The following is a 25,410-nucleotide window of genomic DNA, read 5'->3' as shown; positions in this document are numbered from 1 at the left end:
CAAAATAGTGGGTGTTTACTGTCAGATCTTAAAGGAGATGCAGCACTAAAACCAAGCGTTTCTGACAGAGGGTCAGAATGAGGGTGGAAAATGATCATGTTTTACAAATATATGATTACGTTTTGTGCAAAAAACTTTACTAATATTAAAAGTGAACCTAAAGGAATATACAAATAAAAATAAAAAAGGCATGTCATGACCCCTTTAAGGACAATTACCCAGTTGCTTGGTTTCTGTTTCTATGGTGTTGTGTGGGGTAACACCGCCCACAGTGAAATCTCATTGGTGTAAAATCCTGATCCACATAACTGTACATTTAACATCAAATATGTTCTAATTTTGTAATGTTATGTTTGTGTCACATTGCACTGCATTTTTGCTTTCACTGTAAATTGGAAACTTGTTGTGTCGCACTATGGTGTAAGGCAGTTTAAACACTCACTGGAGTGGTAGAGGAAGAGAAACAAGACTCCTGCTGAGCACAAGACCTCAGTATATAATCGTAGCACACATACACTTTATGTAATGCTGGAGATACATGAGTAAAAAACAGAGAAAAGTGACTATGTTAAGCAAATAAACAGTCAAATATGCAGTGTTTGAAATATGAATGCAATGCACATGGATGTAATACCTGTGACATTAATTAGTGTGTGCAATAAATGCATATTTTACGCCTGAGTTGACTCTCTCTCTCTCTCTCTCTCTCTCTCTCTCTCTCTGTTTTGATACAACAAGGAGAGCAACCAAATACAGAGAGGTGCCCACTTCACTTAGTTCTAGTTGAATCTGATTTGGTCTGGGTTGTGTTTTTAATATTGAATAAGCTGCGCAGCGTGTAATAAGGCCTGTATGTTGTTAATGATATTTACATGGCATGGGCACGCCAGATTAAAAGGCTTTATTTATTATCAGACAGACTGTGGGAAGCAGCAAGAGCTCCGTCATGTCATTGCCTCATCATGTAATGTACTGCAGGTGAAGCACTAGCTTTGTAAGTCTTCAGTTTCATGATAAACCTCTTTCACCCCCTCCCAGTTCCCAGCTCACTATTATTGGGCTGCATTGCAAGGGAAAACGATGATAATCTTGCACCTTACACCTACTACTGTGTGCAGTTTGTTTAGAGCAGGGTGTTATCTGGAACTATAATGAGGAATGAGGGTTGCCTAGCCAACCCCTGCGTCCACCCGCTTTGTTTAGTCTAAAATTACTGTTGCTTAGCACGCTGCTTCTGCTTGTTGAATAACAAGCATTATTTGCTGCCGTACATCTGTATCTGTTATCACGCAATCCACATAACTTACTCTTAACAAATGAAAGAACAGCATGTGTGCTTGTAGTAGCATTATGCTAATTTTTATGACTACTATATTTGCGCTTGTCTTGTCAGGATTGTTTGAACAAAAGACATTGTTCTTGTGTTTTATTGTGGATATTCAGTTTGCCGTTTCATAAATGTACTTTGTGCTCCATACTTCAGTCAGATTCCAATTAGCTAGTATTGTTGTGAGCATCTCCAGTGAAGCTAGGCTTTGTTTATTAGTTTATTTGGGCTGACTATGGTGATTTGTAATGTTGCAGCAGATTTGGCGGAATGAATGCTTTTCTTTTAAACTGTTATAAGAGTAGCTTAATTGCAACATCTAATTCATAAATAAAATGGGTTAGCACTTTGAAATATAATCCTATAATTGTAAAAATAAGAATTTTACAATATACCACGTGGCCAAAAGTATGTGGAAACCCTATTCTGATTTACATGTTTGGCTCTTCCAGTAATTCCAGTGAAGTCAAATCTTAATGCTACGACATATGTTGACATCCTAAAGAATTATTTGCTTCCAACTTTGCAACAACAGTTTGGGGTGGGCCCTGTTTTGTCCCAGAATGGCAATGTCCCAGTGGACAAAGCGAGGTCTATAAAGAAATCATTGTTTTGAGTCTTTTTTGGAAAAACTTGACTGGCCTGCATAAAGTCCAGACCTTAACCCCAGTGAACACCTTTGGGATGAATCCGTACCTGACCTCATCTAGTGGAAAACCTTCCCAGAAGAGTGAAAGCTGTTATAGCAGCAAAGGGAGGGCCAACTCTCTATTAACAGCAATGGTTTTGCTATTAAATGTTCAGCAAGCACATATGGGGATGCTGTTCAGGTGTTCACATACTTTTGACCATATAGAGTATTGTTAAAAAATGGATATTGATTTCTGGGTCTTGAATCATTTACAGCAAACTTGCACAAGGCTGTGCAGTGTAACGGTTGGCTTGGTTTTCGTTTGCCGTTCATGTGTAATGTTCATTTTCTCCACTGTTTCTCAGTGCTGCTCAACTGCTGTTCAGTTGACTCTGTTTGTTGTGTGGTTGAATGCAGGATGGAAGATAGCTGAGTGACCTGTAACCTGGGGCATATTTTAATGCACTATTGCTGTGGTAAATGTGCAGACTGCTCTTTGACCTGCCCAGCATTTATTTACCCCCTCAGTCTCCATGGAGGCATCTGCCAGCTTGTGACCTCTGACCTTCTCATATCCGCTGGAGGGTGGAATCACTGTAGTCTCGCAATGTCGCTTGGCAGTCTCAAGACACTGAAAACTCCATTGGCTAGTTTTTACCTAGCTTAGTTAAACTAGCTTAGTTTCTACATCTTTACTCCATGTTCTCCACTTTAACTGCTATGGGATTTTTGGCAGATGTTTCTGACCTTAACAGTCTGTATGGTGTACATGCACATTTATAACTGACCTAAAGCAGGTATTTGTGTACAGTATTCAAGCTACAGTCTTCATTTGTCTCTCCAAGTAAACATGACACATTGCATATTTGAATATATGAAAGAAGGGACGGCAGTGTTTCCGAACCTTTTTTCTGCCACGGCACACTTTTTACAATTATACAAATCCCATGGCACACCTCTATCCCACTGTCCCACATGACCATCCTTGATAGTTTTCCTTTTCAAGAACTTCCATGTTTTCTGTACATTTTAGTTGCGTGTTTACTCGTAATGTTTGAAATTTGGCTATCCAAAAAACACAAGTCACATAGGTACGGTAATGAGATTACAGGTGGCAAGAGTGGGTAATGAATAAAACAACAAATTTGCACTTTTTCTTATTTTTAGATTTGTTCTTGCAAATTAATTCTTGCAATGCCACAGCAAATAATGCCAGACTAACATTTAAGAGAGGTAGCACCAGTGTTAAATTCTACAAATGGTCGCACCAGCATTTGAGTTGGTCGCACTGGTCCAACCGAAAGAAAATTTGTTTTCTTTCACGGTTTCTTTCTTTTTATCAGGATCTTGATGATTAAAATAGTCATCTTAAGACATACAAATCCTTTTTCTACAATCAGAGGGCATTAGAAAAGATTTTACACAGAAGGAAAGTTCCATTGTATAGTTTTAACTATACAATGCAATAATATATATATATATATATATCTGTGATGTGTGGATTGAAACCTTACAGTTTCTGTCATTTCTGTTCATTGTGCAAATTTCTCCTTTATTCCTTTTCAGTGCTGTTTAGAATGTTGGGGCCATTTAATACAATTTTAAACATCGACACATTATGGCCTTTCATAGAGGTTTTAAACAAATAATCAATGCCGAATTCGTGACCCAGCCCGTGCTTCTCGAAGCTCTGTTTATGATGATCTGTGCGGTTAAGCGCTCGAGACCGGTTCACGTGTAAATGCACGTCTCTGCGCTGATCTGTCCATTGAGCAGTGCTGACTGATCTGGGTATAGCTGTTTCCTTTCACGTTTGGAACATTTGCAGTTTGATATTTCTCATACAGAACTCATATTACCCTGTTGGTAATACCATTGTATTTGCTGTTAAAAAATACTCTTGGTTGAATAATCAAATAAACACAATTACTCTTTACTCTAGGCTTAACAACAAGTAGGCTTATAAAAACTATTCTCTACTGTACATAAGATTTATTTTATGTACATTCCTTCCTTTTCATTTTGTTGGATGTTGGTAATATTAGTTCCACTTTCACTTGTTGCCACTGGGTGTGTTTTAAGAGCAACACACTCTCTTGTGAGATAAACAAATGACAGGAGAATGGAGGAAGAGTGCATGTTTCTAGACTCCACAGGTGCTACTGTTAATGCTGTTTGCTCAGCAATCATTTAATAAAGATGTTTGAATTATACCCCATCTTGTATTCCGCATTATTATTATGATACCTGTTCCTGGCAGAAACTGAGATGATGCTTCCGCAGATGATAATAAAAACTGCTTCACGCAGGATGCGCTGGTTTAGTGTAATAAAGCGCTTAGTGCACGTAAGCAAACAGAACCAAACTCTGAGCACTTCTGTTACTCTAAGCATGAGATGGAGTTATGAAGCACAGAACTGTTCTGAAAACACTGTAATAATAAACTTTGAAGCAGGCAGACTATTTATTTATTTAATTAAATTGCAGCCCTTTGTGATTTAATAATCGCACAAGGTCATATGTGCAAAACACGAAGCTGAGCTACAATGTCATTATCTAGGTCTGTTAGTCCAACTTCGCATTAATTGGACTGGTACGATTTGGATCAAAAGACAAATTATTGTTTACATATGAATTAAATCAAACTTTTAAAGTGCATTTAAACATACTGATTGTTGGGGAGTGACTAGCTAAAAGTAGTGATGCCACTAACCAAACTACATTTTCAGTAGCATAAAGCTCACCTATCCACCTTTTTCCTGTGGGTCTAACTGGGGAAACAGATGTGGGTGCGACTTCTGCTGGAAGTCGTTCTATAGGATTTGCTAGTGTCGGCTGCAATCAATTCAGACCCTGTTTACAGCTGGTATTAAGGCGTGTTTCTGATGATCTGATCGCAAATGGTCAGCGCTAAATATAGTTGTAAACAGGTGTAAAACTTTTTGTGATTGTATAAAATAAATAAATAAATAAATAAATAAAAACACACACACATACAGAGGTAGTCAAAAATGCATGACAACATCGCATTTCAAGTGTAAACGCCATCCTGAATGATGCATCCCAGACGGCAGCGAGGCGCCACCTCTCAATTTACCGCTGCGCCGAACAAAAGTTGAAACTTGCACTACCGTTCAAAAGTTTGGGGTCACTTGCCTGAAATGTTTCTCATGATCTTAAAAACCTTTTGATCTAAAGGCGTATGCTTAAATGTTTGAAATTCGTTTTGTAGACAAAAATATAATTGTGCCAACATACTAATTTATTTAATTACAAAACTAACATTTTATTTAAAAAAATGAATAATTAAGAAAAGCAGCCACTAAGTGCCCATCATATAGATTGGAACTCCTTCAGTACTGTTTAAAAAGTATCCCAGGGTGATACCTCAAGAAGCTGATTGAGAAAATGCCAAGAGTACATGTCTGCAAAATCTAGGCAAAGGGTGACTACTTTGAAGATGCTAAATATAACACAGTTTTGATTTATTTTGGAATTTTTTAGTCACAACATAATTCCCATATTTCCATTTCTATTATTCCATAGTTGTAATGACTTTACTATTATTCTAAAATGTGAAAAAAAGACTGAGTAAGTGACCCTAAACTTTTGAATGTTAGTGTACGTGCAGATTAAAAAGGAAATAACCTTCCGATTGGACAGCTCGATTATATACCCAAGCACGAGAACTTCATGGCTCTTCCTCAGAGCGTCTGTATGATATCAACATGCAGTGTGAGAAGATGACAAGCACACACATCTGAAACTGAACTAACAGAGGTACTCCACTAAAACAACAGATTATTTTGCTCAAAGTTTCACGAATGTGCTTCGATTAAATTTCAGCTGCATCTGGAAGAAACAGCGCACCGGTTTTATTTGCACTTTCTTTGTCTTTATGACTTTTTTGCAGTTTGTTATAATTCAGTAACATACTGACATAATGATTGAAGTATGTCATCATGAAATTAGAGATCCTCTCCTAGAAATTCCAACACGTAACAAAAGAATGAATGGACGCACGCCGCAATAACAACTGTGTTTACTTGATAACGGAAGTAGTGCCCACATTTCACGCTAAACATCACTGGACTTAGGAAAAATGTGGATACGTAAGGCATTTGTACTGTAGGTTGTTTTCCCTAAAAAGTGCAAAAGCTGGAGCTCTGTAATGCTATCAAAACAAAGTAGCTACAGGTAATTCCCCACCATTGGCCCTGATAGTTGTCAGGCATAGAGGAAGTATCAAAGAGGTGAGTGCGGTGGAGAGAGTTTAACACGAGACTGGTAAGGGCTTCAGATGAGGAGGCAAATAAAATATCAAAGGCAAGGCACTGACAGGGCAATGGAGGCTTTTAAAAACCAATACTGAGACTGCAGAAAGGCCTTTTGTCAATTACAACATTATTAGCCTGCTCATAATGGAATAATGCTGTCCTCCCAGACAGCTTGGCTAATGCCTGAGAATGGAAAGTTAAACAAAGACCGGCAGATTAAAAGCGAGGGGGAGGGGGAAAATACAGTGGGAGTCCACATAAAAAAATCTGGGATTTATTTCATTTAAACCTGGAAAAAAATGCATGAAAAAAAGAAAAAAAGAAAGAAAGAACAGTAAGGTTATGATGTAAAATGAGTAAGACTTCCTAGATTTCTAGGTCACTTATCAAATGCAGGCAAATTGACTATGTTAACTCCTGTGTACAAAAAAGGTCAGATTTCCTTGCTTCTATTGAAGAAAGAAACTCCTTTGTTTTTTTCTGTGGAATAAAATAATGGGTTTCAAAGCACAAGAACGTGAGTAAATGACATGGGTAAAAATACCAAATAGTAAGAAATGTGGAAATTTGTGTTAACATTTCAATCGAATTTTTATGCTGATAATATAATGTGTAATGTAAAATGTTGTATTAACTTGCAAAACAGAAGCATTTCCACTGGAGGTCTCAGGATTTTGAACCCACAGTGGTAAGAGGAAGAGATAAATAGACTGTAGGGAAAGGAAATGCAAAGCCTGCTTATGCAAGATGGAAATGTGTATCTCACATGTTGTGCATCGGAGGCATTGTGGTCATTTATCATGTTAGCAGAAGCAGTTTTAGATGTAGCAGTTTCAGGCAGGTCCCTGTGCAGGCAGCTGAGGGTTTAGGTAAGTAGGGCAGAGACAATAACAGCAGCGGCTGATTCTTAGAGCACTAACGCCAACACTCCCTCCGCTCTTCATACTAATGAGATCACACCATCTTATGTCTACTGCAGTCTGGGAGCAAAAGTGACAAAGCCTGCATCACAAACTGCCCTTGATTCTGTCTGTGTTCATGCCCTGTTTTCTTAAATTTACAAGTGATGTTTGCACATACATTTTTAGCATTTTGTATCACATGCTAAAGTAACGGTGATGGAAAGGATAAGACTAACGTCAGCTGATGTGATGACAAAAGTAGACCAATCAATGGGTTATTTGAGCTCAGGTATGAATAGCATACTCACATACTACTCTTCCTACTTTTGCATAGTCACTGCAGAAAATAATTTTCTTAAGCAGTATTTTTGCCTTGTTTTCCAGAAGAAAAAAAAATCACTATATGGCCAAAAGTATGTGAACATCCCCTGCTAATTAACATGTTTGTCTATTTCCGTGATTCCAATGAAGAGAAATCTTAAAGGAGTAGTTCACTCAAAAATTATGATCATTAGGGATGTCCTGATACCGACATTGGCATTGGAATCAGGTCCAATACCACGCTCATGTAATCGTACTCGTGCACATAAAAATGCTCCAATATCAATCAACTATACTATCTGACGTATGTATGACATTATATATACATTCAGTGCACAAATTATAATCATGTTATGTCCTGTTGAGATTATTTAACCGCAAAAGCTGCAATTTAATGAAATAAATACTGTATATAGTTTGCTTGTGTGGGGTGCTTCAAATGTGAGCACTTGGGAATGTGTGGAGACAGTGTTGTGTCGACAGTGGCTGCACGTACCTTTTAGAGCTCCTCCTTGGCTCATACACGGAAAACACCATCATGAGCATCGCTTGCTCTGTTTGTAGCAGATGACAGTGAACAAAGTGCAAATTCACATTGTAGCGTGAGGTACAAACAGAGTACATACTTATTTAATTAAATAGCAGCTTTTGGGTTTTAATAATCGCTTTGAGTCATGTATCGAATGGCATTTTCAGACTGAAAAGCTATTGTCATAACACAGAAACACTTCAATATAAAATCTCCATCAAAATAAAAACTCAATTTAAATGAAAAAAGTATGACAGAAATATATCATTACTGTAAATTTATGTAATATCCACTGAATTACTACTACTAATAATAATATTAACAATAAATCAATAGTAACTGTATTATATTTAAGCAATATCTTACAACTGTTCTCTGTTATGCAGCACATTATTTGGCAAATTATAACTCCAATGTTGTATTTTGGATTGTGCTGTGAGGTTCTGTATAAAAGCACTTCATTTGATAAAAATGAAACAATATTGTTATATTTTCATTTGATTTAAGTTTAATTCATTTATTTAGACACCATTTTGGTGATAAAAGCTATTTATATGGAGTTAAGATAAAAAAGAAAAAAAAAAAACAGGTATCAGTGAGTACCAAAAATGAAGTATCGGTACTCTTACTCATTGTCAAAAAAATGGTATCGGGACATTCTTAATAATTATCTCATCATTTACTCACCCTTATGCCGTCATGAACACATGTGACTTTCTTTCTTCTGCGGTACACAAACAAGATATTTAGATGGAGATATGATGTGAACAACTATACAATGCAAGTCAATGAAATCCAACACTTCCAAGCTCCAAAAAAGACATAAAGGCATCATAAAGATAAGTGATGTGCCAGGGTTGTTGAATATTCGACTAGTCTTCTAACAACTGACTAGTTGTAACGTTTAAATGTGTTTTTTTCATGTTTTGTTTTCATGCATTTTATTTTGAAATTAGTTTACTTCCTGTCCCTGTTTCTGGTCATGTGTCCTTGTCATGTGATTTCCTATTCCCTCATTTGTTCCTTTCATGTGAGTATCTGGTTTCATGTGTCTTGTTATCTTATTATTAGTTCTGTTTTATTATTGGTTCCTGTTTATTAGTCTTGTTATCATGTGCACCCACATCCGTTTCCCAGTAAGACCCACAGGAAAAAGGTGGATAGGTGAGCTTCATGCTACTGAAAAATTTTTAGTTAGTGGTGTCACTACTTTTAGCTAGTCACTCCCCAACACTCAGTATGTTTAAATGCACGACGAGACGAAGATGTGTGAGAACCCAAGTGCAATTTTATTTACAGCACTGGTATCCAAACCTGAATTCAAAACAAAACAAACATAAGTGACTTGACTGTTACAAACAACATTACACCAACAATACTCGACAAAAAACAATGGCAAACATGAGGACTTGAATACATGGACATGGGTTGCCACATGGCATAGACAACCAATGATGAGACTAAACTAATGAACATGATAACGAGACTAATAAACAGGAACTAATAATAAGATAACAAGACACATGAATCCAGGGGCACGTTCAGTCTCAAAACTGTGTGCACCATTTTGCTACGGTTTCCGGGTTGAACGAAATCTTTCCTCGAAACGGTGTGCAACGGGCTTTGAGGTACGTTTTCTCTCGTTTGATGGGTGTGTCAGAAGTGTTACCCGATCAGCAGCGGCGTGTATATAAACCCCACGCTATTAAAAAGGCAGTGCGCATAATGGATCCAACTAAAGTCCTTTACAAATATGTCTACTGCAGCTTTGTGTATGCAACAATTGAAGACATTAGAAGAAATGTTTGCCTTGATGGCAGTGACTGTAACATCGAGAGTATTTTGTAGTATTAAACACATATTTAAACCAATTTCATCAGGCTCCAAAAATTCTTTGAAAAGAATGCAAAGAATGGCCTTCTCAGCTGCCATAGATGCAATGCTTGCGTAACACAACAGGATGTTCAACGCACCACCGTTTCTGTTTAAATAAACATTTTGCTACGTTTTGTCGGGCTGAACGTGCCCCAGATACTCGCATGACCGAAAACAAATGAGGGGAACAGGAAATCACATGACACATGACCAGAAACGGGGACAGGAAGTAAACTAATTTCAAAATAAAATGCATGAAAACAAAACATGAAAAAAAAAACACATTTAAACGTGACACTAGTCGATTAGTGGGGTCCACTACTAAAATGTATATTTTTAGTGGTGGTGGTTTTATTGGGAGACACATTGCTCAGATGGCACAACTTCATAGAGAGCGTTTTTGCCTGATGATAGCTTTACAGTGAATAACAGTCAGCACAGTAAAAACCTGTCCAAGAAGTTTTGCCTCATTAATGCTTTAAGTTTAGTCTTTTTATGCGCTGTTATTACAGCAAAGTGCTGCTTTAACAATACATTTCAAGATGATCACTATCAGATGTTAAATCCTCTTCTGTGAGTAATGTTCCCATATTTGTGAGGTGCTGTGGAGAGATTAAAGTATTTTGCTGATTCTGTCTAACACCACTTAAATAAATAGTTGCAGTAAAAAAGGTTTAAACTCTTTGATGTTGAGAACTAGATGTTTACATGCAATATAATCTTGTAGTTCTGTGCTTTTGAATGCGCAGCGAGGACTGCCCTGAAGCACTCCGGTTACATTGAAGTGTGTCATTCTGCGTTCAGGATGTGCATAAGTGGTTTTGTGCCGCAATGTTTGGAATGGAACACTATTTTACTTCTTACTGCACAGTATACTACACATATACTGGCTAGTATAAAATAAATAAATAATAAAAAAGTAAAACTGTAGACATTATTCCACAATATACATTTCAAACAGTAGTAGTACATTGCTTTCACATGACCTTGTCATGTTATGTCATGGTAAGGGGCATCCAGTTACAGTATTATCTGAGGAATAAAAACTCTATAATTTTGTTAGTATAATTTTTCAAATTCAAATTACTACTTTTACAAGTTCATTCATCACACTTCTGGCTACTGTATATTCCGTATATGTGTGTATACTTACCCTGCAGTTCAGAAGGACAAAAGCAGCATTGACATGTCATGTTGAATACTGAGTTACTGCTGAGTGAGGAAATCTGCAGCGGTCAGGCTTCATGCTAGCGCCATCTGCTGCCCACTCCCATTACTTCCACAGCATGCAGAGGAATGAAGGATGGGGTGAGAGAGGACTGGGGAAAATTATTACATATTATACTGTGGATAAATGAGTTCTGTGACATGAGATTAATTGACTGATTAATAATGATAAAAAAAAAAAAAGTTATATTAGCAATTCAGATAGCAGTAAACTAAGGCAAATACTTGGGTCGCAAAAGCACAGGAGGATAGAAGCAGGCATTGCAGAGTTAACCAGCTATTAGAAACATAAATGGCCCTTTTAGTGCTGTGTCCTTCAGCAGCATTCAGCAGAGACTGTGTGTCCATGATGCAAGCTCACTCCATCACTCAGGGTGTTCTCACCCCATCACTCAGGGTGTGTTTAGCAGTGATAATGCATTTATACTCAGCACAGAGTACTCACCCCTCATCACATCTCTAATGGAGCGCTCGACAGGACAGATTCAGGGGGGTCACACCAAACTCATGCTGCAAGAAAAAATATTCACACATCAGAGAGAGTTTCTAGGGAGTTATACGAAATAATGTTTTTTATGTTATGGGTGTCAACATGAAATGTGTTGCTGCTTCAAGCCGAAACATTCTCTGACTTTAATAGGACAATTACATTTGTGTACCAAGCATAAAAGAGAAACATCAGGTTTAAAATGAGTGTTCTTATGAGTTTCACAAGGTTTAAACCAAACCTAAACCTAACCATAAAGTCTACCCCTTATCCTGAACCTAATCATGATTTTAACAGGAAAAGCACTGTTGTGTACCACGCAAGAAAGATAAACATTGTGTTTTAAATAGAGCTGTCAAAATTTACGCGTTAATGCATGCAATTAATTAAAAAAGTTTAATGTGTTCATTTTTCTTAATTGTGATTAATGCATTTACCATTAATACAGCATTAACCAGAATAAACAATTGTCGGGAGGGCAGAACCTTTGCGATGCGTCTGCGCAACACAAACACACACAGCAGTGGCGTTGACACCCTGACGTGAATCATGAACGCAGCTTCACGATTGCTGTAACAAAGCATATGGCCACAGTCTGCCGACTGATTAATATTATGGAGGAAATTTAATGTCCAATGCAATGAAAATGCAACCTATGTGTGGACTAGTTCTTTTAATTAGTTAACTTCCCACTTAGAATTTAGGAAATTTAATGTTTAATGTTACTTGAATTGGTGCTATTTTGGTGCATTTCTATCTTTATACTGTGGAAGGATTTGTTTGGAAAATGGTAATAGAGCATTATATTGTTACATATTGTTTTGTTTTCTTTCCTAGGAAGGAAATAAATGCATTTTGAAAGGAAAATAAATAGATTAGTCAAATTTCAGCATTTTCCAAATCTGCGATTAATCACGATTAACTATGAAAAATTATGTGATTAATCACAATTAAAATATCTTAATTGACTGACAGCACTAGTTTTAACCTCCTGACCATGTGACTGCTTTGTGTATTTTCCATTTCCCTTTTTGATTTGTAACTATTAGCAACTAATAAACAAGCAAATAATAAATAAATAAAAATACAAAATAAAATAATAATAATAATAATAATAATAATAATAATAATAATAATTCTAGAGCAAATAGTTTTCCTAAAAATGTATGTCCACATATGTGGACAACGAGACCGTTGTGAAATTTTAAATAACACTAAGCTATAGAAAGTCAGACTTTTTTCATCAAATTGTTTATGTTTCCAGAAATGTTGATTATTCATGTTTTCAGACATTACATACATTACAACTGATTTTCTGTAAAGCTGAATAAATAATTCTGATTCAAAGTAATGGCCAGCATCATCCAATCACTGCCAATCATGTTAAAATAAAACATAGCATTATAAATTCTGAATCTATGTACTGATTACCATTGTCCCATGTCTGCCAAACATGCCGAGTGGTCCAAACATCATCTGCAGCCTGAATCTGAACTTTTGGTTGGATTTTAGGATTTAATGCACTTACAGTAGCTGCATAGAAAGCTATAGGATGCTCTCTTGCTCCCTATTTAGTGAATGACTTAACCTCCAGTGTGCTGCCTGTCTTCTTTGGCCTCAGAACAGTTTGATATGCACCTTATTTTCATCCTAACTCCATATAAAGCCTCTGAAAGCAAAAATTTTCAGCTTTTGGATGAACCTGTTTATTCTCAATGTGAAAATGCAAAGTAAATATATAAGAATGCATTAACTGATGTTAATGAATAGAATCATATTGCACAGTGATAACAAAATAAAATATAACAAAATGTATATTAAAATGAAGCGAAATTACCCACATACCTGTATATGTTAGAGTTGAAAGTTATTCAAAATAACTAACATGTTTTTTCTACAATTGAGGAAATGCAGTACAAGTTTCCACATATGTGGACTCATGTTTATCAGAGCGCTGATGCACGGAAAATTCACAGATATTAAAACTTAAAGAGATTTCTTACCAGAGGCACTTTTGTTGGCGTTGCGTCCGTAGGAGCGCTTCAAGCAAATCGACGGCTTGCTGTTGTGTCACGTGACTCGGTGCAGCAGAAGTTTAACCCTTTAAATGACAGTCTAGAGTCTTGTGAACAGTATTCAGTTGTTTTTTTGTTAATTTAAATTATGCATTGCTTATAGCTAAGTCAAAATACAATGTCTACGTATGTGGATGCGGGGTCGTACAAGGTTAAATTAGTGTTCTAAAATGCGATGCCATATTGTATCAATTCTATTCTGTTTGTTTATTGGTTGGTTTCTATGGGAATAATCACTGTATTATTAAATTATTATTGAGGATTTATGTAAATTATTACAAAATATTACGAGTTGTCCAGAGGCTGTTTTGCAAGTATCTGAATGCAAACTCTTCTAGCTACACAAACTCGATTTTATGTCACTGAATGTGTGATGTAATAATGAAGTTATTACATAGAAATGTCTGTATTTATAATGAGATTTATTATGTGTTTTGAACTGTCTCCATCTATTGTTGTTAGTTTCTGACTTAACATTAAATGTAAAATCTAATGAAGATCTCTGCATTCTTTGTGCTCTGTTGCATTTGGTTGCTGTAGATGGATTTATCAGATAAGGCTAATACCAGGATGTAAAGACTGTCACACATCGGGCTGATGGGAAATATTGGTGTTGATGAGACAGATTAAGAGTCCAGATGAAGGATGTGACATTCACATGCTGGAGGCTGCATGTGTCTGCGCAAAACACCCAATCTCTGTGGATCTGTGGGAATTAGCTTCTCTCTCTCTCTCTGTCAGTATGAGCAGGCCACACTGTGCACTGCAAATGAGCTGTGGATTAATGTCATCATGTGCCAGCTCCAAATGCCACCAGCATTTTGCCACCCTCGCAGTCTCCAGGGTTCTGTTCATGTGTGCCACGTGCACTTGTGTATGTGTATGTGTATGTGCCCGTCTTAAGCTGGTATGACTAGCTGAGGTATGCGTGTGAATCTGTCATCCACTTTTTTAAATCATCCTTCACTTTAAAACAGTGTCATAACATGATGCGAAGGCTGTTCTAAAAGGTAGGCAGCAAAATTATGCTGTCTTCTGAGATACCTTCTTTGGCCAAATATCAGGCAACATCGCATGAATTCTTGCAACCTAGTCTCTTAGAATAAATGTTACTGTAACTACATTTTTGTGAACTGAGGTTTATGTGCCGCATTCTACGTTTCACCACAGCTTCCTGGTGAAATGGACACTAGAGGCGCTACAACAACTGTGTGTTTTATTCACTTTCACAAAAATCACGAGTATAATGGCTGATTATTAGTTTATAAGCTCTGTTACTCACACAAAGCCATGTTATGATATCGAAATATTTTACTGTAACACATCATTAGAAAAACTATACATTTTAATGCTTCTATACCTACATTTACACAATCATGTGTGATTAACTTCTGCGGTAGCTCACCTTTAAGTGTTGGACTTTAGAGACCGAGGTTCGAGCCCAGCCAAGCATACATGCTGACACGTGATAAGAAAATGTCATAGAAGTGACACAAAATGACGTGGTTGCTTAAGAAAACAAGAACAAGAACACTATCGGATGGGTTTAGGGTTAGGATGTCTGTTTTGATCACCTCTCACTTATTCTATAGGACACTATTGGTTAGGTTTAGGCTAAAGTTTTAGGTTAGGGAAGTGCGTTTTACACATTAAAACCTCCATTTAAAATTCACCTTAAATACCTCATCTGATTATAACATAACTTCACTCACTTTTGGTACATTTTACTAGGAAACTGTAGGCAATCGTTTAATACAGCACGTAATTTTGGTTTGCAAAAATGTTGCTATGGTCACGCAAATTTCATGAGAATAGGCTGTATTCTTTGCACAGAAGGCAATCCAACAATGCATTATAGCGAGCTAACCTGTTCTCATGACAAGTCGTAATAATAGTACGAGATGCCGAAATCGTAAGATTTCATATGAGTTGGCTCGTACAAACATTTACAACGTTTTCTCTTAAAGAGAAAAATTAATTAACCAACAAACAATCTTATAAAATTTTTGCTAAGCTTAACCCCAAACCTAAACTTTACCATAAAGTGTAAACCTTACCCTAAACCTTATCATTTTAATAGGTAAATCATTGTTGTGTACCAGAAAGGAAAGAAAGGAAACATTGGTGTTTAGGAAGAGACTAGGGAAGTGTATTTGAAGATACTGACATACATCAGTCATATGTATCACATAAATAAATATAGAATGATTTACCAAATATGTTCACAGACATTTCCGATCTTCAAATAAAGTATTGGATTGGAGGCTAGCTAAAAGTATGGCTAAAATAGTTAATTGTAATAAAACAAGTTGACATTTTAACCCAATATTTGGGCATCCTATGTATTTTATGCTTATTACAGTTGTTAGCTTAGCAACATGCTAACACCAAACCCCAATTAATTTCTTGCAAACCATCCTATTATTCTGGTATGAGTTTCAAATGACCCTTCTCCTAAATGGCACGTAAACAAACTGTGGTTGGAATTTTACATTTCATCTTGGCCAGAATAAGCTGATATGTAGACCAGACTTTATGCTGAGATGTTTTATGTGTATTACTGTAGCCCAATGTTTTTTTCACCTCTGTTATGGTCAGATACAATGCTGACTTGAGTGCATCATAAAGTCCTCAGATAACTCCTGAAAAAGCTAATTTCACCTCTAAGCGCTTACAGGCGAACCAAAGTGGTGGAGGATCAAGGCTGAGGAAGCAAATGTGCTTTTTAAAGAGTTTACACGAGTGACGCCACATAAATATTTCATCTCGTATGGTGACGTGACATGATTTACAGCTGTGTGCAGCGCAGTAAAGCAAGACGCCATGCTTAAGGCAAAGAAAATGATTCATTACACTCATAATTGCAGGAGCTGTTATTTTAGTCAGAGTTAAGGACCTGCCTGTGTTCCTCAGCCTGCGGAGACACACATATTGGTTATTGTCACACAGCAGGAGAATACAATTTTCAGCACTGTTTTAAGTGCTAAAAACAGTTCTGTCCACACAGTTTGGTTAAAAACAAGAATGACAACTGCATTATATAACCAACTGACTCCCTTAACTTTTCAGGAGTCACAACAGCATTTTGAGAGTGAATTCAAAGCAATCAAAACTGGTGTCAGTTAATTAAAGGAATAGTCCTTCCAAAAATGATAATTCTCTCATCATTTACTCACCCTTATGCAATCTCAAACTCGTTTGACTTGCTTTCTTCTGCAGAACACAAACAAAGATATTCTGTTGGAAATATGAGGTGTTTTTGACCATACAGTACAATTCAATGGGGTCCAACACTTCCAAGCTCCAAAAAGGACATAAAGGCAGCATAAAGATCATCTATAAACTCAAGTGGTTTTATCCATGTCTTCTGAAGTGATACGATCGTTTTGGGTGAGATATACAGACCGATTTGATTACATTTCCTTGTGCTTGATGCATGCGCAGAGCAATCTGCGATCGTATCAGAAGACATGGATTAAACCACATGAGTCATAAGGATTACATTTATGTTAACTTAACTGCATGTCCTCTTTGTAGTTTGAAAGTGTTGGACCCCACTGACTTACATTGTATGGACAAAAAAATATCTATCCATCAAAATATAGTTTGTTTTCCAAGTCATATGAGTTTGAGGCAGCATAAAAGTGAGTAAATGATGAGAGAATTATTATTTTTGGGTGACTTATTCCTTTAAGATTTCACGGAAGAACTTGCAACACGATTTAGCGTGTTTATTAAGTAACAACTGTCAATTGTGCTATGACTTTCCAGTGTTATGGAAGTCGCCATCTTTGATATTTACTTTAGTCACTGTCACTATGGTTGCAAGCATTAGTTCATACAGACAGTATTCAAGACACTACTGTAAACTGTTGCATGAACAGTGCAATTCAAGAGTCACACCTGTTAATAAATACAGTTGTCAATCATAAACACTTACTGTGGGAATGTATCCATTGTTGCAACAAAACTAGTTTGATCACAGACAAGTTCTGCTATTATCCAATGCAGGAGATGTTTATGTTTGTTTGGATTTCTTTCTCAGTGTTTCTTTCTTTCTTTCTCTCTCTGAATTAAAATGAGGTGAGTGTAGGAGGAATGAATCAGTTCCATTAGGCCTGTGATGGACGAGAGGAAATTATGTCATGAGCCGGGTCAGCTGTAAGTAATGGCTGCTGGAAAACCTGATAAAGATTCTCGGCCTTTGGTACAAGTACCATTAATGCATTAAGGTCCATTCATTGAACCTTTTAACACTGAGTAGCATATTATATTGTTTGCAAAGGAAACTGTCATAGCAAATGATTTTGGTGTAAGATCTCTCTTCCTCTTGTTTGATTTAGCACATTTATGTTTATCAGTGAGGATAGCTGAAGTCGTGGAGGTTTGGTTTAATTGTTAAATGAAATTCTGCTTATTTATATTTATCCAGTTTTTGGCATTACAAATGTTAATGGCCCACATAAGGAGCACTGTACTGTACCAATTGTGCCTTTGCATGATCCCAGAGGAATATTTTATTGCTCACATTACTGTTATTTTATAGCTCGAGAAATGAAATGGATATTTATCCTTAAATCCATTTGAAGAAAGAAAAATGGAAGTAAATGAAACAATTGCATATGTCCAGTAGGTGTTTAGAGCTAGTTAATGTAGATAGCATAGCTCAAGTAATTGTTTGAGGGTTTTCATGTGAAATGTTTGAGTTCATATTGTAATCTCTGTCTTTTTATTGCAGACATTAGTATCTTGGCAAATCTGAGCACAGTTTGAGACATTGTTGAGATCTCTTCTGAAACTCTAGAGGAGACAAATGTTAGATTACTGGGGTCTTTACATCTGCTCTCTGTTTAATCGTATTGCTGTATTATAAAGCATAATATCTGAGAAATAACTATTATGTTATACTATATACAGGTATTCACACACACTTGTATTAAGAGATATTAAAGAGATCTGATGTGTAAGTGGATAATATCTGCATCATAAACCAGTGCATCACAATCCTAATCCCATCCTTTAGTTCAGGGGTTCCCAAACTTTTTTGTTGACCGAACCTCTATTTAACTTGTTTTATAAACTATTGATAGGTGTTGTCCAAGACTGCAAATTTTTGGCACAATAACACTGAATCTGGTGCACATACAAATTACCATATTGCAAAATGAAACTATGGAGAAAGATGTCTGGCATTGTAAAGGGACAGAGTTAAACTGATGAAGGGCTACCAGGGAGGAGGATGCAGGGTTGCCAAAATTCATAGATGGGAGGGATTAGGTGAAGACTGTAACCATGCTACCGATGATGTAATAATTTGCAATGGACACCCAGACTCTCAAGCACTAACAGCTATCCCTCATTTCTGTGTGCACAGACTGTCTACAAACACTGGCTCTGTGCCCAGTTCTTCCACACCACACAGATGCACTGCAGCAACAGGATCCCCTGCAGGAAGTACTGCATGGAGGTCCAGCAAAGGTGCCCCTTCATATTGCCTGACAATGACGAGCTCATCTACGGAGGAAGCCCCAGTTTTATATGCACAGGTGGGCACTTCAACGTTCTCTCATACAAATACATTGCCAGTTTCTTCTACTGCTGTGACTGAATCATTATCAGTGTCTTTTAGTCTTGATAATAGTCTTGAATGAACATGCTGTATGTATTACAATTGTATTGCCATTTTAATGGCCATGTCTGTATGATACCATCTTGTTTTAAGTGTTCTCATTCCTCTTTGTATGTTTTAATTTTCTCTGTTATCTATCTTTTTGTAATACTTGCTCAGGGACTACAATTGAAAATGAGCCGTAATACCTAACTGGCACATTTACAGAAATGTTTATCAGTGTAAACCGCCCCTGTAGATCTAAACTGAATTAAGTAAGAAAACTGGTTTCAGACCAGCTTTCATGGCACAGTAACATCAATTTTAATGATCTATAACTAATTCAGATACATTTTTTATTTTGATAGACTAGATTTTTTTTTTTTTTTGTGGTAATCAATATACAGGTGCATCTCAATAAATTAGAATGTCGTGGAAAAGTTCATTTATTTCAGTAATTCAACTCAAATTGTGAAACTCGTGTATTAAATAAATTCAATGCACACAGACTGAAGTAGTTTAAGTCTTTGGTTCTTTTAATTGTGATGATTTTGGCTCACATTTAACAAAAACCCACCAATTCACTATCTCAAAAAATTAGAATACATCATAAGACCAATAAAAAAAACATTTTTAGTGAATTGTTGGCCTTCTGGAAAGTATGTTCATTTACCTGTATATGTACTCAATACTTGGTAGGGGCTCCTTTTGCTTTAATTACTGCCTCAATTTGGTGTGGCATGGAGGTGATCAGTTTGTGGCACTGCTGAGGTGGTATGGAAGCCCATGTTTCTTTGACAGTGGCCTTCAGCTCATCTGCATTTTTTGGTCTCTTGTTTCTCATTTTCCTCTTGACAATACCCCATAGATTCTCTATGGGGTTCAGGTCTGGTGAGTTTGCTGGCCAGTCAAGCACACCAACACCATGGTCATTTAACCAAATTTTTGGTGCTTTTGGCAGTGTGGGCAGGTGCCAAATCCTGCTGGAAAATGAAATCAGCATCTTTAAAAAGCTGGTCAGCAGAAGGAAGCATGAAGTGCTCCAAAATTTCTTGGCAAACGGGTGCAGTGACTTTGGTTTTCAAAAAACACAATGGACCAACACCAGCAGATGACATTGCCAAATCATCACAGACTGTGGAAACTTAACACTGGACTTCAAGCAACCTGGGCTATGAGCTTCTCCACCCTTCCTCCAGACTCTAGGACCTTGGTGTCCAAATGAAATACAAAACTTGCTCTCATCTGAAAAGAGGACTTTGGACCACTGGGCAACAGTCCAGTTCTTCTTCTTCTTAGCCCAGGTAAGACGCCTCTGACGTTGTCTGTGGTTCAGGAGTGGCTTAACAAGAGGAATACAACAACTGTAGCCAAATTCCTTGACACGTCTGTGTGTGGTGGCTCTTAATGCCTTGACCCCAGCCTCAGTCCATTCCTTGTGAAGTTCACCCAAATTCTTGAATCGATTTTGCTTGACAATCCTCATAAGGCTGCGGTTCTCTCGGTTGGTTGTGCATCTTTTTCTTCCACACTTTTTCCTTCCACTCAACTTTCTGTTAACATGCTTGGATACAGCACTCTGTGAACAGCCAGCTTCTTTGGCAATGAATGTTTGTGGCTTACCCTCCTTATGAAGGGTGTCAATGATTGTCTTCTGAACAACTGACAGATCAGCAGTTTTCCCCATGATTGTGTAGCCTAGTGAACCAAACTGAGAGACCATTTTGAAGGCTCAGGAAACCTTTGCAGGTGTTTTGAATTGATTAGCTGATTGGCATGTCACCATATTCTAATTTTCTGAGATAGTGAATTGGTGGGTTTTTGTTAAATGTGAGCCAAAATCATCACAATTAAAAGAACCAAAGACTTAAACTACTTAAGTCTGTGTGCATTGAATTTATTTAATACACGAGTTTCACAATTTGAGTTGAATTACTGAATTAAATGAACTTTTCCACGACATTCTAATTTATTGAGATGCACCTGTAATGCCACAAATGCTGTTGATTGAGCTTAACTTGTATTGAACCCTGAATTTTCCTTTAAAGGTACATTAAAACTAACCAAATGAAGGCAGCTTAGTAGAAAAGGTGTTTTGTAAACATTGGATTCGGACTTGTCTTCTATCTCCATAGTCTGCGAAAGTAGCACTTAGGTTTTGAACAGCCACTGGCGTTGCATATTTTGTCAAACACTTTGTCTCTGTTGCCACCTTGTGGCTGAAATAGGAAGTACAATCCTTTCCTCCTCTTTCCTGTTTTACACTTTTATTGGCTGAATAAGCGTGATCATAACCTATTTGCACAATATTTGAGTTAACTCAGCAGATCAACAAACACTTTATCTTTAAATGATCCTCCATTTGATATTAATAATTATGCCGATCATGGGTTTGAATCCAGAGGGCATGAAATAGGCTTTCTCTCTTCTGAATGTTGAGAACTATAGGGCTGCTGCACTCTGATGCACTGAACGCTGTTCCTCAGGATATGCACCTCTCTTAATCCCAGCGGATGCATTCTGAGTAGTGCATATGAATGAGTGCTCTGGCCTCCCAGTGGTCTGCAGGCTTAAGCTGTAATGAGACAGACTGATGATAAATGGGGAATTGAGAGCAGAAGCACATGGATCGGCTGAGTGGTCAGACTGTAATTGCATGACCTTTAATCGCTTTAAGCATGGTCGGGTCTAAGAGGGGGCTAGGTAGGCATTGGCCCCCTCTATGTCAAAATTTAAGACACACAAAAACCAATGGAGTGACAAACCTAGCGTGACAAATCCAGAGGCTATCTCAAATGAGATTGGAAAGCTCAGTGAAAAGCTACTTAAATTTCACTCTGTTACTAGCACAAACCTATCGTATGGCTTCAGAAGGCTTGGAATAAAATGTTTGAGTCATATGAACTTCTTAATTTGTTTTGTACAGCCATGGTTACTATTAGGGTTTTCAGGATACAAAAAATTCAGTAGTCCGTACCAATACCAGACAAATTTATTGATACCAATTTTGATACTATAGGAAAAATAGGTAATATGTTACTGAACACACTCCTTTAACCAATTAAAAAAGTTAAATATCAGAATTGCAAAACAATTGCGTGTTTCCTTAAAGCATTTCTCAATTAAAGGGGTCATGAAGTGCTATTTTTTATTATTTTATCATCTTCCCTGAGATCCAATGATAATGTTATAAAATAAAAATTGCACCAAAACAGTCACAATTTAGTCATATATGATCATTTTCCATCCTGTTTTTGGCTCTCTGTCTGAAACGCTCAGTTTTGGCCTAAGCGCCTCTTAAAAACTTCAATGTAAACACCCATTGTTATGATTGGTTAACATCATGCAGCCCCTCAAATTCAGCAAAATCAATCAGAAGAGAATGAACCTCGACATTATAAAACAAAATTTCAGGGTTTACACATAACGCACATCCAACACATTGCATCCAAATATATTAAACTGTTCATCTCATGTACAACTGTTAACACTCAGCACCATAAAATATCAAAAAGTCATGACATTTGAAATATTCAAGAATGAAACAGTTTACTTATGTTTTTACGTTTGAAGTGTTTTTAACTGCACCATTCTTCAATAACAGTTCCTTTGTGAAGCTTGAATCATATTATGACTGATTCTCAAGCAATCCACGCTGACACGAGCCGAAAAAAATGCACACATCATAGTCCAAAGCATGGTTAAATTACTCACACACATACTGAAGGCGCACTGAGGTGCACATCGCTGGAAACACACCGAAATGGTCAAAGACGTCCATCTAGTCTATGTTTACATACACCAACAATTAAAAATAATGCAGATGGGTGAAAGAACGCTTCCATGATGCGTTTGTGCTCAATACAACAAGAGGCAGCAGCTGGATGAAAGAGAAGAGCTTCTCACTTTCAGAGTTGTAACTTGACACCGCGTCTTTTAAAAGCAGCGAGATACATGGCAGCGGTCAAAGAGTGTATGTAGTTCATGTTTATATACAAAATAATGTAAAATTGTCCAGATGGGTCCCCTTTGGTGTTATGTTTGGAATAGTTAGCTGCACAAGGCCTGCTCTCTTGACTTGAACTGCGCGCCAGTGGGCAGGGCCAATGGTGCGATGACGCATGTTGTGGGATGTGTAAATACAAATGAGCGATGTTTTGTGACATCACAACGAGACGTTTCAGCAGGGTGGCAACTATAAATGCTCATTTTTAGACTGAGGAGTAAGTTTTGAGTTCTGAAATTTACAGTATGTTTTTATAGTACAGTTACCACTTACATGTATAAATATCAAGGAAAATGTCCATTTCATGGCCCCTTTAAGTAAACAGTGTTTCAAGTTTTTGTAAGTAATTTTTCAGGTAAACAGTTATAATAATAAGTAAACTAAGAACAGTAAAAGAAAAAGAAAAAAGAAATGAATTAAGAATATTGAGTGGTTTTCTTTTCAATATTGTTGTTCGATTAATCTTAACATTATGATAGACAGCCACTGCAAGGCCTAATGCTCAGATTCAATATTTTTACACATACCTGATTGTTTTCGTTCCACCTGATTGCAGTCACTCGACTACATTTTTACCATGTCCGACAGCCAATTTGACCATGAAACACATTTGACCATTCGTGCATATAGCTGCTTGACTGCTTTCACTGTGAGGTTCAAGCACTCTTCTTCTGATCTCTAATCAGTGCACTGGCTTTGACATGACAATTAGCACTATTTTGGTGTAAAAAGAGTAATAGAGCCTGCACTAAAATAAGCATCTTAACATTTGAAAGCAGCCGTGTGTCAGTCAAATTTTGGTTGAATGCATTTGTTTAGCACAACGATAATTTACCAGTCCCTGTAATGTCTTCTGCGGTAGTTATAATATGTGTCTTTTGATGTCACAGGGCTCCAAGAGGACAACCCCTCAGACACAGAGACAGAGTGCTGTGATGTTCGATGGGACAACCGGGGGGACAACAGCTCCAAAGGGACTCTCAAAAGAACTCACCCGTCTTGTCAGCACGGGACATCCCTGACCTCGGCAGCAGCCTCTAGACTGTGCAACAGTAGACTCAAACTCTACCTGCTGGTCCTCGTCCTCCTGCATACTGTTGCCACACTCACAGCATCCCACAATACCACTGGATTCAACCTCACCTCCAGCTCCTCTAATGAGGAATAATGGAAAAGCCACTCAGCAAAGTGGTTGCAGTGCCGAGCCCAATGACATGATGGACCATGGGCAGCTGTAATGCTTTCTGGGACCCCTTGTAAAGTTCAGGTGGAGACTTTGGACATGCAATCAACCAAGCAAACAAAACGAACTGAAAAAGCTAAACGAACACTGGACAAATTTAATCAAGCAACAAGAACAAGGGACAACACCGTAGCCTTTGTTGAAAGAGGCTTCTTAGGCGGAGTTCTCTCGCACCATGTTTTTTACACTGTGTCTATGGTTTGGATTTCTGTTGCACTAGATGACTACAGGATCTAATTCATGTTTACTTTCGTTTCATTTGGGTCTTTGTGCAGGAAGGATTGGGATGAGTTAAATATACATCATCAAAGTGAATATTCAAGAGCGTGAGTGTGTATAGGTGGGTGATTGAATGAGCGTGTGTGCATGTGTGCCTGCATATGTGTGTCCACTTAGATGTTCTTGTTTCTATTTGTAATCATAAACTCTGTGAATGCTGCTCTATTCATTTTGAGGGTTTCTATAGCAGTTTAAACATGTTTGAATTGACAAATCTGCCTAGACCAATACCAATATACCCAACTGAAGTCCAAGCTCAGAACGCAGATTCTCCCATCAAGATCCTGTAACCTTATCATGGTAGTCTGACATTTTTGTTGCTAATGTGGTGTCATTCCTGGTAGGCCAGGTCAGAAGCTTTGGGGATCTGGGTGTGTTTGGAAGGGCTTGCACAACTACTCATTTATACTAGTCGATAAGCCGTCCAGAAACGTAGTCGACTAGTCAGTGTTCTCTCACTATTTTGAGATTCATGCAGCTTGCATTGTCATAAATGGTACAAAAACTGTCATATCACACTTGCTTGTAGTTTTTATCCAACCTGGTCTCATAGAATCACATTACTATACCTACATTTAAGCAAAATAATTTTTACGTGGCTCGTTGTATGTATTGTGGCGCTA

At 37.4% G+C, this 25,410-nt stretch overlaps 1 protein-coding gene across 1 annotated transcript in view; it reads left to right on the top strand.

Moving 5' to 3' along the window:
• LOC127446789 (NALCN channel auxiliary factor 1-like) overlaps positions 1 to 24,853 on the top strand; it is a 244,795-nt gene extending 219,942 nt beyond the window's left edge. Inside the window, exons 2-3 of the mRNA XM_051708000.1 lie at positions 19,026 to 19,197; positions 24,156 to 24,853. Of these exons, the coding sequence (XP_051563960.1) occupies positions 19,026 to 19,197; positions 24,156 to 24,433 (450 nt within the window). The 3' untranslated portion in view covers positions 24,434 to 24,853. The remainder of the gene's footprint in view (positions 1 to 19,025; positions 19,198 to 24,155) is intronic.
• Positions 24,854 to 25,410: the final 557 nt, after the last annotated feature.

Source organism: Myxocyprinus asiaticus, chromosome 10 (assembly GCF_019703515.2).
Source record: "Myxocyprinus asiaticus isolate MX2 ecotype Aquarium Trade chromosome 10, UBuf_Myxa_2, whole genome shotgun sequence".
Classification (NCBI taxonomy): Eukaryota; Metazoa; Chordata; class Actinopteri; order Cypriniformes; family Catostomidae; genus Myxocyprinus; species Myxocyprinus asiaticus.
Note: the sequence above shows the minus strand (reverse complement) of the source record. Positions and strands in the feature narration are given on the sequence as shown.